Source organism: Anguilla anguilla, chromosome 7 (assembly GCF_013347855.1).
Source record: "Anguilla anguilla isolate fAngAng1 chromosome 7, fAngAng1.pri, whole genome shotgun sequence".
Taxonomy (NCBI): domain Eukaryota; kingdom Metazoa; phylum Chordata; class Actinopteri; order Anguilliformes; family Anguillidae; genus Anguilla; species Anguilla anguilla.
The window spans coordinates 10,528,877-10,542,342 of NC_049207.1; the positions used below are offsets into that span (position 1 = coordinate 10,528,877).

The window sequence follows — 13,466 nt, forward strand, 5'->3', positions numbered from 1 at the left end:
TGTGTGTGTGTGTGTTGTACATCACAGAATCACAGGAGTTATTGCTTCCCATGTTGTGTGGGTCTGTATGTTTTTATGTGTTAGAGCTGATACAGTATGTGATGTCTACCACGGTTGTGTGAGCAGTGAGCATAGCTGTGAATGAACTGTATTTGAGTTGTGTGAGCAGCGAGTGTTGCTGTGTATGAACTGGACTGAGCTGTGTGAGCAGCGAGTGCTGTTGTGAATGCACCCTATTGTACGTGAGTCGCGAGCAGCGAGTGTTGCTTTGAATGAGCTGCATTGAGCTGTGTGAGCTGTGCTCTCTCTCTCCCCCACACAGAGGCCAGCAACAGCAGCCACGAGTCTCGTATTGGCCTGGTGAGCCGTGAAGAGAGGGAGAGAAAGGTTTTCTTGCCACTGGCTGTGGTCTCCGTTCTTACGTTCCTCTGCTTGCTGGTACTGGTGGGGATCCTGGTCTACTGGAGGTAAATCTAGTGAACAACCGCACACAATTAACGTCATTTTCCATACATATTCCTATAATCACAACATCACCAGCACACCAGCAATAAATCTCACTCTTATATTGACCCCCTTTACTTAACACCTACAGTCCTCTTAAATCACACACACTGTGCTTCACCTTGAGAAGGTAACCCCGGATCAGGTGTTAGAAATCGCAATAATAAACAAGGGAACTTACACACACTGCAGCTGGATTCTACTTGTTAAATACTGGATCTTACAGTTAATTGCCCTGCTGTTTCTGTGAGCAGCAGCAGAAAGTTTGGCAGAAGGGCAGGACGTGGGGATCGCGGCGATCCCGTCCCTCTAAGGACAGCTGTCGAGGAGCAGGCCGGTGATTCCTGTCATATTGTCTTTAATCTGTCTCACAGGCCTCGGGGGGGCTGCAATGGGATTGAGGAGTGGGATCAAGGGGTCTCAGCCTGTAAGACCCCGATGTTTGTCTGTCTCTCGGGGAGATATAATCTGTCACAGCAGTGGCCGAGTCTTGTTCTTACGATGAGAGAATACACCGCCCACGCCCTCCCACGCCCTCCCACGTGGATTTATGCCTGCTGGTTTAGCCCTGTGCTGTCAATACATCTCGCTATCGCTCAAGGAGGCCTTAGTTCAATGCGATGTGTTGTAAAGGAGAAATTCTGAAATTGATGAGGCGGCACTTTTTCGTTACTGACGTTGAACATGTATGCGATCAGGCGGGGAAATGACCAACGCAGCCAATCCGCTAAACATCACACTTAAAATGTAGGCCTAAATTTAGCCCTATAAAACTATAAATCCCATTCGCCGTCATTTCTGACCTCCCGCTTTTAGAAATGTGACATATTGGTTGTGTTTTTGTTCTTGCATTTGAAGATTGCAAATTATAAGCCTGTAATCTTTAGTGAGTGATTAAATCTTAAATACGTCCCCCTCACGTCGAGCGTCTTGACCTCCTCTCAAGAGTTAATATGTCAGCGCTGGTATGAGGTTAAGAAGCGTCCAAGAAAGGGCACGCAGTTGATTATGCCAGACATTACTGTCTCATCAGTTTCCTAAAATAACGGATTTTGCTGCGGGCAGTTCACTAATCCGCGACTTGTTCGGTTGTTGATTCTCTCTGATAACACGGTGCTCATTTTGCGACGATGGCTGTACATTTTATGTTCTCTTCTAGTGTACACAAAAATAAACAGGCCTGTGTAATTTACAGTGAATTTTTTTGTTGTTGTCCAAGGGCAATCCTCTAAGATGCTCATATTGTGGACAGTAAAATCATGCGGTTAATCAACGAAAATTACTGTCATCCTTTTGAAGACGTCTTCTTGATAAATAGACTGTACAACATTGCTTTGGGAATTTAATGAATATTAGGCTATGACTTACTCTCAAACAATAGACCTATGCAGTAAAATGTCCAGTGTTAATTCAACTCGAACAGTGTTAATTTAATACTAACAGATAAGATTTGGTCCCCATTGGAACCAAATGCTATCTATTAGGAGTTGAATTAACAACGTTAGAGTTGAATTAACACTGGACATTTTACTGCATAGGATTTAAAAAAACATGTTAATTTTATCTTAACTCTCTTTTGGTTTGTTTGTTTGCGTAGTTCACTGAAGTTCTTATTGTTGTTATCTAGGCCTACTCTCCATAGCTACACCTAGGTAGATGCTGTGTGTCAATTCGTAACCATAGTGATAGTTTCATTGTATTTTTTCAGGAAGTGCTTCCAGACAGCCCACTTTTACATAGACGACAACACCTCACCCAGAGTCATCTCTGACCCAGCCACGCCTATGCTCTTCGCTGAAGGTGACACACACGAATGCACAATCACATACACACATGCGCACAAGAATTGATATTAAAGTGCTACGTTTCAAATCTCACTCTTGCCCTATGCCACCTGAACCTTGTGTTGCAAGTTTTACATTAACTGCTGCTATAATACTGTGGTCTACCAAATACCTGAATGTAATGTAAATGTTACATAGTGGGTCTTACGTCAGAGGGCTCATGTCTCATTCTTTTTTCCAGATGATCATAAAGCTTTTCCCGTAAAAGAGTTTGTCAGACACGTGGCGGTGCTTCATGACACCAACTCGTTCCCACAGGAGTTTGAGGTATGCGGCCGGAACTTCTCAGTCATCCCTAACGGCTCTCGCAGTACCAAGAAGCAGTCCGCATACAGCAGTTTATTGCAGCTCCAGAGCGCTTTTGAAGTCACGTTGGGATAGCGTCTTATTGTAGCATTAGAGTTCAATGCTGTGATGTTGCCCACGCTGAAGGACCTGTGAAGCACCTGTATGAAGCTTATTTTAGCTTCACGGTGTTCCTGTGGAATAGGTCGTGTAAAGTTTATAATCCTGCAAACTCAAGAGAAGAGAAATTGTGAGCTTGCAAATCTGGGAAAATGGTAATCCTTATATAAGAAAATCCTTTTGAAAAAAATAAAATCTATCCCCAGAAATTAACTTTTAATCACTCATTTATATATATTTATATTTTTAACATGCAATTACACTGTTATTGCTTTGATTATGCAGGAAGATGTATAACACATTCATATCAGTTGTCAGTCAAAGAATTGTCAAAGCAAAGACCTTTATGTCTACAGGCTATTGGCTTTAGCCCGTAGTAATACAGATGTGTAAAATGGATTAATTTAACTAGCCACAGTGTATTTGAAGATGTGTTAAAGTGTCACATAGTCGGTGGTGTCATTGTTTTAGGCTGCAATGTTCACATTGTGCTTTAGCATGTGCAGGGCTATGGGACAGCATGTGATTGGTGGACAATGTGATTGATGTACGGTAGTCTCTTTCTGTGGTGCCATGCTTTGGGGTGGCTGGTATGACTGCATGGCCCTTGGCACAGTACAGTAGTTGCCCAGACAACTGCCTGCCTTCGTACAACCTCTTCAGTGCATGATCTGCCACCTATATTTACAGACGTACAAATATATAGTGCATTGTGTTCATACACACACACGCATGCACGCACGCACGCACACACACACACACATGCACGCACGCACACACACACACACACACATGCACGCACGCACACACGCACAGTCACACACACTCATGCACATGAATGCACACCTTTGTTCACTGTCTGTTGTGGAATTACATGGCTCTGTATTCTGCATTCTCACTCCCTCATTAGATATTGAAAGAGTGTTATAAGGTAAGACACGTTTCCCTTCTCTTTTATTCCTTCATAGCTTTAGTGATTGTTTGTCTTGCATCACTTCCCACTTGATTTTGCATGGACGTGTGATCACCAATGCGGTGCTGAGGCTGATATGATTGGTCGGTGAACTGGCTGACCGTGAGGAAAACGTCTCTTCCAGGAGATCCAGGCGTGCACGGTGGATCTGGGTATGACCTCAGACAGCTCCAACCATCCCGACAACAAAAGCAAGAACAGATACATCAACATCCTGGCATGTATGTGAAAGAGAACTTTTACACACTTGCACACACACACACGCATACGCACGCACACACACACATACGCACGCACGCACACACACACATGCACACGCACACACTCATGAAAATGTCCTGACCGATGTCGTACTTGTGTCCGCTCTTCAGACGATCACAGTCGAGTTCGACTCTCATCTAACTCTGACAGAGATGTGAAGTGTGGAGACTACATTAACGCAAACTATGTGGATGTAAGTGCATTCTTCGCCATTCCAATGTTCATGTGTATAGTGTCAACTACAGTATTGAGTATTGAAGAGGCACTGATTAGAGGCTCGTATTACAGTTTTAAATTAAGACCATATGAAATGGTGACAGGCTATTCAATCCAATCAATTTATTTGACAAACTATTCAATGTATCGACAACTGCATGAGCACAGAATTTATTTTTACTCTTTTTCCCTTGTCATTTCCCCCCCTCATGTCATTACAGTCACACTCCCAAAAATAAGGGTACATTGGAATTGCATTCTTGTTCTTTAGGGAACATATTTCCCCAATGTACCCTTAAAGTGCAATAATGTTTTATTTGGGTACTAATAAGTGCCTTTTACTTTTGTCTGCAGGGCTTCAACAGACCCAGGGCCTACATCGCGGCTCAGGGCCCATTGAAGTCCAGCACAGAGGACTTCTGGAGGATGATCTGGGAGCAGAACGTGGGCGTGATTGTTATGATCACCAACTTGGTGGAGAAAGGGAGGGTGAGTGTGCTGATTATTTGTGTTCTGTAAGATCATACAGAGAATCTTGTCCAAGACAAGGGAGCCCTAGAAGAATAAGAATCTATGATGAGAATAAACTAATGAATGATTGGTACTACTATTACCATGAATGAGCAATTTTCATTTTGAGTTATTGTAACAATTGGTATCAGGATATTGGGTGAGTGCTGCTAGTAGGATGACACAGGAGTTATTTTCTTGCTATCGTGCTATTGGTCGACTGATTGTCATGTTGTTGTGATGATGGGAATGTGATGTCACTTGCATGAAAAAGGAGCGCATGATGGCGATGATGGTGATGGTGATGGTGATGGTGATGATGATGGTGAATGACTGTCCTTTTCCGGTGTGGCACTCAGAGGAAATGTGACCAGTACTGGCCAGTGGAAACCCAGGAGGAGTACGGCTGCTTCCTGGTGACGCTGAAGAGCACCAGAGTCCTGGCCTTCTACACCCAGAGGACGTTCACCCTGAGAAATACCCGGGTTAAGAAGGTCTGTGCAATACACACATTTCCCACTTACTCATTTAAACTAGCGCACGTGTTCAAGTCTATGCTCTCATTGCCATACTGTTTCACCCATAGCCAGTCATTAATAATTTGGCTTTATTTAGACATGTTCATCAGCAATACCTGTGCACTCATCTCTCTGAGTCTCTGAACTGGCTTACTGTCTGATGTCATAGGGATCTCAGAAGGGGCGGGGTCACGAACGCACTGTGGTCCAGTACCACTACACCCAGTGGCCCGACATGGGTGTCCCGGAGTACACCCTGCCTGTGCTCACGTTCGTGCGGAAGTCCTCCCTGGCCAGGGGAGGGGACAAGGGGCCTGTAGTCATCCACTGCAGGTGCGTTTCAACAACGAATGCTTCGGTGCAAAAGGACTGTGTTTTAAGGTTGAGATGATACGTGTTTGTGATAGCAAGTTCTTAGAGTTTTGCAAGTAAATGGGTCAGACAGTGATGATGCATATTTCTGTCAATCTAATGGGGGGACTTAAGTCTTTGTGTCCTGTGTGTGTGTGTGTGTATATGTGTGTATTTCTTCTATCTGAATGTGTGCATGTATGTATGTTTTAGTGCTGGAGTGGGTAGGACTGGAACCTACATCGTCCTGGACAGCATGTTACAACAGATTAAGGAACAGGGAACGGTCAACATCACTGGCTTCCTTAAACACATCCGCACGCAGAGGAACTACCTCGTACAGACAGAGGTAAGAGCAGATTCCCCCACACAAACGAGCCACTGCACTGTAGGCCAAGGTAAGTACGTGTTCCCCATACACACGTGAGCTACGGCAAAACTCCACTTAACCTGTTTGAGTTACGGGAGATGGCCTCATGAACGGTTGTTTAACTGGTAAAAATGAAAATAAGCATGAGAGATAAAACTAATTCAAATTCTGAACATGCAAAAATTGATTCGTCCTATGGATAATTTTTGTTCTCGTCTTTTTTTTTAGTTTTTGCAAGTGAAAGCATTTGCACTGTATTGTTAATGTACTGTGTGCAAATGTTGGCACTTCACCAGGCTGTCAATCTCTATTAGAATTTGACATAGGATAATTGTGGGGTAATCCAGTCGGTCACTTCTGCAGTAGGTGATTATGGCGGAGTTTACTGTACGTAATACAGAACAATGTAAGATCATACACTCACACAGGAGAGCTACCGGGTGCAGACCAAGGTAAGATTACATCAGATTAAACAAGAATTGCCTGACATATATTATACATAAATACTTAAATAAATCCACAGACGTTCTCTGTTTACTTCTGTCAGTCTAATTCAATGTCTGCTATGATTAGATATGATAGACTTTTAACTTGTAGAATGCATTAGTTTTAGTCAGTTAAGCACATTAAAACCTTGGTTAGTTTTAGCCAACTAAAATCAACAGTTTTAGTCAGTCATGTAACATTTTACAGCCTGCACACTAATTAATCATCAATCTTACATTAGTCATAAATTTGTACCATTAATGAAATACTTTTCATTTTAGTTATTTCTGTAGGTTTTCATAGCTGTCTTAATCAAGCTACTAGTGCGTTAATTGAACCAATTAAGCTTAGAACCCTACAGTCGTGTTATTTTTTTACGATGACCTTGAAAACCTGATTGGCTGGCTGAAGGGATGAAAAGAATACCTCAGCATCACCGTGGTAACAGTCAGCAGCAAACCCACGAGGCCCCCCTTTGTCTCCGCCTTCCTCCAGGAGCAGTACGTCTTCACCCACGACGCCCTGGTGGAGGGAATCCTGAGCCAGGAGACGGAGGTTCCATCCACCCGTATCCACGGCTACGTCAACGACCTCCTGACCCCAGCACCCTCCGGCAGGACGCGCTTGGAAAAGCAGTTCAAGGTGAAAGCTGGAGGGGCTTCTGAGCTCCGTATAATTATACTGTTCTTCTGATGCGTTATAAAGCGATTAACTGGTGAACAGCAAGAACAGAGAGGATAAATCCACAATTTCCTCCATTAAGGAGAGCCTAAGAACCCTGCCTGAAATGACAGATCATTTGTTTGTGTGTTGTCAGGATATACAGAATGTTGTGTGAAAAAAAACCTGCAAGGAGGAGTGATTATTTGAAAATATGCTGTTAGCAACCATTAAATATGCAAATATCTGATGAATCACTACCAATCACTTTCCCAGTTGTCTGCCTGGAGAAAGAGCAAACACATAAAATGCAAATGTGTTCAACAAATCAATTTTTATTTCCAAACATTTCCATCAGAAACGAGATCCATATTGCAGTTTCTGAAAACAACAATATGTAATGTATATTTCACCCATATAGTGTGCAGTGTATCTTGACAAAATATTTCATATTGATATATTTTCAGTATATTCAATTTCTATTTGGGGGGATATCAAGTGGACTAGATGTATAATAATCTCACAGTAATAATAATACAAATAATCACCTCATGTCCTTGCAGTTAATAACCCAGTCCAATGCCAAGCAGTGTGACTACTCTGCAGCCCTCAAACAGTGCAACAGAGAAAAGAACCGGAACTCCTCTCCCATCCCGGGTGAGTACAATTGATGTACAGTCCTCTGTGACTGAAGGAACTGGAAACAAGAGCTTTTAAATAACGTCCCTCATCACTGTAAAATCGCCAATTCACATTTCGACCAAAGCCTCAGTTTTTCCCAAGCTGTATGTTTTAGATGGAAAGGAGAGTGAAAAGGCTCTTTCCAGTAGTGTCCGCCTGGAGGTGGGGGTGGGTTTGATTCTGTGCTCTCCACTTGTATAACAGCCTCTATAAAGACGTTTAACCACACTGCTTCTGCGTTGCAGTGGAGAGGTCCAGAGTCTGTCTGTCGACAGTGGCAGGAGAGACTTCCGACTACATAAACGCGTCGTACATCATGGTAAGAGCCAAGCCCAGGCCAAGCCAAACCGTAGGCGACCCACTTCGCACCCTCCCGCCCTGAGCTCGGAGTTCACCACCACACTTCTGTTCCAGGGGTACCATCACAGCAGTGAGTTCATTGTGACCCAGACGCCACTTCCCAGCACCACTAAGGACTTCTGGAGGATGATCTGGGACCACAACGCCCAGGTTATCATCACACTGCCAAGTACACAGAGTCAGGTGGGTCGCTGTGCTATAAACACATATGTATATATATTCTGAGTAGCTATGCTATAAAGGAATAGAAAACCTGTAAGTTGCCCTTATCATTGCACACCATAATGTTAAGTGTGTTTTAGTTTCATTCCAAAGATCTTAATTGATGATAATTCCAAGGCTGAATAAGCCTAAATTTAATTGGCGAAAGCTAAGAGAAACAGGAACCCTGGTAATTCCCTGAATCTCAGGCAAACAGGCAAAGAGAGACACATTTCCCTTTCTCTCAGACAGAGGAGGAGGAAGAGTGTGTGTTCTGGCCCCAAAAGGACCAGCCAATCAGCTACGAGGCATTCACAGTCTCCCTCGCCCGAGAGGACCACGTGTGCCTGTCCAACGAGGAGATGCTGGTGGTGCAGGACTTTGTTCTGGAGGCCACGCAGGTAAGAGCAGGAATTGCTCCCAGGTCAAAGGTTGCGTATTCATAGTCTGACCAAACGAGCGGTTATTATAACCATTCCCAGTTTCTGTTCTTGCCTTATTGAGGAGAAGCCCGCAGTCAGGAAGACCTTGTGACCCCGTTTCACTTGAGTAGTCATGGTGGTGTGGGTCTTATCAGATGTCTTTGGCTGTAAACAAAGATCTCACCTACACTGTAACATTGTGTACACGATGAGGCGGAACTGGAGAGATAATGTAGGCATCTTCAGTGCATGAATAAAATCCATCTGGGCTCTGTAGTCATTTCAACTGTTGCAACTGCGGTCTTTTTGTTGTCAACTTGCTGTCGGTTTGATCTCATTGAAACAAGGTTTCGATATGACCTTCAGTTTTTGATCGTTCGGTTTCATTTTGACACATTCAAAATCTGGTACATTTTTATTTCGCCACAGGGTAGGAATATGAGGCAAATTACTGAAGTATAAAAAGCTGGAGAAAGATTGAAAGTGTTCTGGACATTGAGTATTTTACAGATGGGTTTTCTCCTTAATTGGTGCTAAACGACTCAGTAAAACCGTGGGAGACTGAAAAAAAAAAAACAAGTGGCTGCTGAACGGAGTGAAAATGAAATTCAATAAACATTGAGCACGCTTCAGGAGAGCACAGCTGCTATTCTCCACAGTGCTATCACACGGCCATCTGCACCATGAGCAATCAGCATCCACATCTACCGCTCTCAAGAACAGAGATACAGATACGCTCACACATGCAGAGAAGCACACACACACACACACACAGACACACATACACATGCACACACACACGCTCTCTCTCTCTCTCACACACACACACACACACACTGACACACACTCCCACAAACACACACATACACACTCACACAAACACACTCACATACATGCATGCATGCACTCGCGCGCACACACACGCACGCACACACAAACACACACATACACACACACACAAAACACACACACAGAGGCCGTGAAATACACAAATGTACTAAAACACACAAAAATGCACATATTCACACATGCAAAGAAAGACACACACGGCTGTACTTATGCACAGACTTTAATACACTTAGACATATGCTTGCACACACACACTTTCAGAGAGACATGCATGCGTATACACAAAATCTTAAGAATCTCTCTCTCTCTCTCAGGATGACTATGTTCTGGAGGTGAGGCAGTACCGGGCCCCACAGTGGCCCAGCCCAGATGGTCCCATCAGCCACACCTTCGAGCTGATCAAAATCATCAGAGAGGACACTGGCTCTCGGGACGGGCCCGTCGTCGTACAGGACACGTAAGACCTCGCCCCAGCCCTCAGGTCCCCGCGTGTGTCCTCATTTGTCCCAGCTGAACAATGTTGCAAAAAAACAGCACACTGGCACCATCCCCAGCCACAGTTACAACACTCTTATTCACGGCTCTTAGCACTTCAGCTTCTGTTTGATTATGGCATGAAATCGGTTGGGATTTTTACACAACTTATTTCTGGTCCCGTCACTGTTTCTGCTTGACTGAGCCAATTATAGGTGTTTAGCCGGGCGTTCTTTTAACAATACCGTAAGACAGTTATTCTGCCTCTGCTGAATCATAGACCATATCCGAATTCATGCACTTGCCAACTATTGAGTATACAAGTCTAATATAGATTGCATAAAACTTGTATACTCAATAGTAGGCAAGTGCGCTGATTTGGACATGGCCATAGTGTGTGCGTATGGTAATAATGATGGACCACCTTGACAAGGAGTTATCAGTGAGCCTTCTCCTGATTGGCCAGGTTCGGCGGAGTCACTGCAGGAACATTCTGTGCCCTGACGACGCTAATGCACCAGCTTGAGGAAGAGAACTCCATCGATGTCTACCAGGTGGCCAAGATGACCAACCTCATGAGGCCGGGAGTCTTCACTGACATTGTGAGTCCTTCTCTAATACAGCACATCAGAGTATACTCAATACCCTGTGTTACACTACAGTGCTTCATTTTCCTTGGGTGTCTATTGAAAGCATCGGTGCCTGATTTTACTATATATTCATGCATTTGTCAACAAGCAGATGCTGTAAAAGAGCCCGCATGCTCAGTCAACCTACCCTAAATAAATAATAAATGTGAAGGTATTGGTTCATCCCTCAGGAACAGTACCAGTTCCTTTACAAGGCCATCCTGAGTCTGGTGAGCACCAGGGAGGACGAGAAGATGCTTCAGTCTACCGACAACAACGGGACCATCCTGGGGAGTTCCACCAACGCTGCCGAGAGCCTAGAGTCCCTGGTGTAACCATGGAAATGCTCGCTCAGGCCAGCTCGTTCTCCGAGCCAGGACGGTTTGCGTCGACACGCCTTTCCCATACAAGAAAAGCGCTTTCTGTGAATCCCTCTCTGATCCGTCTCTAAAAGATACGACTACTACTGCTGGACATGTTATGTAATGTGTGCCTTTACATAATTCATATTGTTCTTTTTTTTTAACTGCTTTGATACGAGTTTAAATGTAGACTAATTTTAAATGTATCGTGTTTTTTTTTTTTTCAACAAAAAAAAAAAACAGAAGGTGGCTGTAGTCTTGCCTGGTGTTAAGGGACCCTTTGTTTAATATTTTGGCGTCCCCATAATGTCATTTATTGGCAACCAGCTACAGAACAAAAGGGAAGGAAAAGCAAAGACATCTTTGCAATGACCTGCTTAATTAGTGCGACTGTAGAGATCATGAATTTGAACACGGCTTCTTTTTCCATGCTGATACTGTAAATACAACTCTCCTTAGTGATGTTAAGCCTGTGGGGTCAGAGAGGAACAGGTACACAAAATAATAATCTAATATGTAAATAGTATTATAGTGACCAAGTCGATGGACCAAAATTCTATTTATACTTCCTAGATTTTTATATTTTACTACAGAGTTGGTTTTCTAGTCAATTTGAGGCACGATCCTGTTCTAATTTAGCTGAACAATTAATGTTTTTAACATTTCTGATATTTACAGTATTTCTGTATTTTGTAATATGAACTTAATATGAAGCATGGAATTTTGATCATTCTTTTAGTTGTACATGAGTTACTGCATATGTAGAGCTAGGATTACAGGAAGAAGAAAGGAGAATGGTGCATGTATAAGTTGTTGGAAAGTCCCTCAGTGAATTTTCCGTTGGTTGGTTGTTTTGAAACAAGGTGAAACTGTAATAAAGATGAGAATTTCAAGCGACTGTTTGCTCATTTAATTTGGCAGGTGAGAGTAAAAACAACCACCGAGACTGGAATTTGGAACATGGCCTTCAAGAAACACTCCCACACCTTACTTTTTGCTTAAAATTCCAGGCATCACTGGCTTTCTTAGAAACTCCAAAACCCAAGTTATTTTTCTATTAAAATTCAGTTTGGCAGGAAAACACTTTTAGTATTGTCCAAAACATACAGGTTTCCAAAAAGTTTTTGTCTGGTTTTACGTCTAATTGTTGCAGTTGGCTATGACAAATTTGGATATCCGATTAGTAGTTTTTAAAGAGACATATGTGGGATACATCTTGTATGAATTCCAACTGTTTTCATTTGTCTTAATGCATGTTCAGACTATTGGTTTTAATTTGTTTAAACTGTTATAGTAACTGTTATAGTACCACAGTAAAAATAAACATCTACCATTTCAAAAGCCTCAAAGATTGTTAGTCTTCTATAAAAAAAAAGGTCACTCTAAAGCTGCAAAGACTCATGTATTTAACTCTTGAAACCTACTGAAAAAGTGGAACATTAAATAAATCAGAGGGAAATGTACATCATAAACATTCAACCAACTCAAATTTGAGCCTGAAATTAGACAAGCAATAAACCAATACCACTGAACCAGCATGGCTGCAGTACAAGGGTATATTCTCCCAGCATAAGTGACACTGAAGATCACTAGAGACCAAGTTGTTTGGAATGCTATTCACTTGACATCAAAATCAACTGATCATGAAAGAGTTTTTTTTTTTTGCACAATTAACAATGCCAATTTAAATAAAGATGACCAATTTAGCTAATCTTTTTATTTTACTTGATTGCATCCAAGTCGGTGCGTTTGACATAACATGAACTTCACATTGAATATATCTACTAGACAAAAATCCAAAGTTTTCAAGTTTGAAAAAAAAAAAAGTGCACAAAGGTGTTTCATTTTAATCAAAGCATAACATGTTCAAATTTATGTTTTGGAGCCACTTTTTCTTTTTCAATATTCAAATATACTCTATTTGACACTAAACTTTTTGGGTGTGATTATTTATACTTATTTATATTAATAAAAAAATTTTCTTCCACACCCAGCATATATCGTTGAGATTGAGAGTAATTTTGCATCCATTTTCCTAAAAAGATTATCCATCGGAAATTCATTCACCACCAGATTCTGAGGCAAGGGGACCATGGTTACTGAACTTCAAGGGTCAGACGAACCTTTACATCATTAAGAAACATCACAGAAAATACAGTCAGTGACACAATAAGTTGCTTTTATTATGTTTTACGGTCCACCAACAAAAAGCTGATTAGTTTGAAATTAATGAAGGCAAGAAATGACCTCTACAGGGTCTTGAAGAAAAAAATATTAAAATATGAAGAAACTGATCTTAATCTTTGAGGGACGGCGGATTAAGCATTTTGGAGACAGAGACAGTGCTTTCATGGAGATACAATATAGAATAATCCCCACAGAAAATTGTT

At 42.2% G+C, this 13,466-nt stretch overlaps 1 protein-coding gene across 4 annotated transcripts in view; it reads left to right on the top strand.

Annotated features, from left to right (window-relative positions):
* LOC118231203 (receptor-type tyrosine-protein phosphatase zeta-like) overlaps window positions 1–12,417 on the top strand; it is a 56,643-nt gene extending 44,226 nt beyond the window's left edge. For 2 of the 4 annotated variants that reach the window (XM_035424817.1, XM_035424820.1), the window contains 18 exons: window positions 323–467; window positions 2,213–2,304; window positions 2,530–2,615; window positions 3,664–3,684; window positions 3,851–3,947; window positions 4,098–4,180; window positions 4,558–4,692; window positions 5,073–5,207; window positions 5,401–5,564; window positions 5,796–5,931; window positions 6,934–7,080; window positions 7,662–7,755; window positions 8,025–8,098; window positions 8,194–8,322; window positions 8,589–8,741; window positions 9,926–10,068; window positions 10,552–10,687; window positions 10,906–12,417. In XM_035424817.1, coding sequence (XP_035280708.1) covers window positions 323–467; window positions 2,213–2,304; window positions 2,530–2,615; window positions 3,664–3,684; window positions 3,851–3,947; window positions 4,098–4,180; window positions 4,558–4,692; window positions 5,073–5,207; window positions 5,401–5,564; window positions 5,796–5,931; window positions 6,934–7,080; window positions 7,662–7,755; window positions 8,025–8,098; window positions 8,194–8,322; window positions 8,589–8,741; window positions 9,926–10,068; window positions 10,552–10,687; window positions 10,906–11,049 — 2,114 coding nt within the window. In that variant the 3' untranslated portion in view covers window positions 11,050–12,417. The remainder of the gene's footprint in view (window positions 1–322; window positions 468–2,212; window positions 2,305–2,529; window positions 2,616–3,663; window positions 3,685–3,850; window positions 3,948–4,097; window positions 4,181–4,557; window positions 4,693–5,072; window positions 5,208–5,400; window positions 5,565–5,795; window positions 5,932–6,933; window positions 7,081–7,661; window positions 7,756–8,024; window positions 8,099–8,193; window positions 8,323–8,588; window positions 8,742–9,925; window positions 10,069–10,551; window positions 10,688–10,905) is intronic. The other 2 variants (XM_035424819.1, XM_035424821.1) reach the window with 1 other exon arrangement.
* The last annotated feature ends 1,049 nt before the right edge of the window (window positions 12,418–13,466 follow it).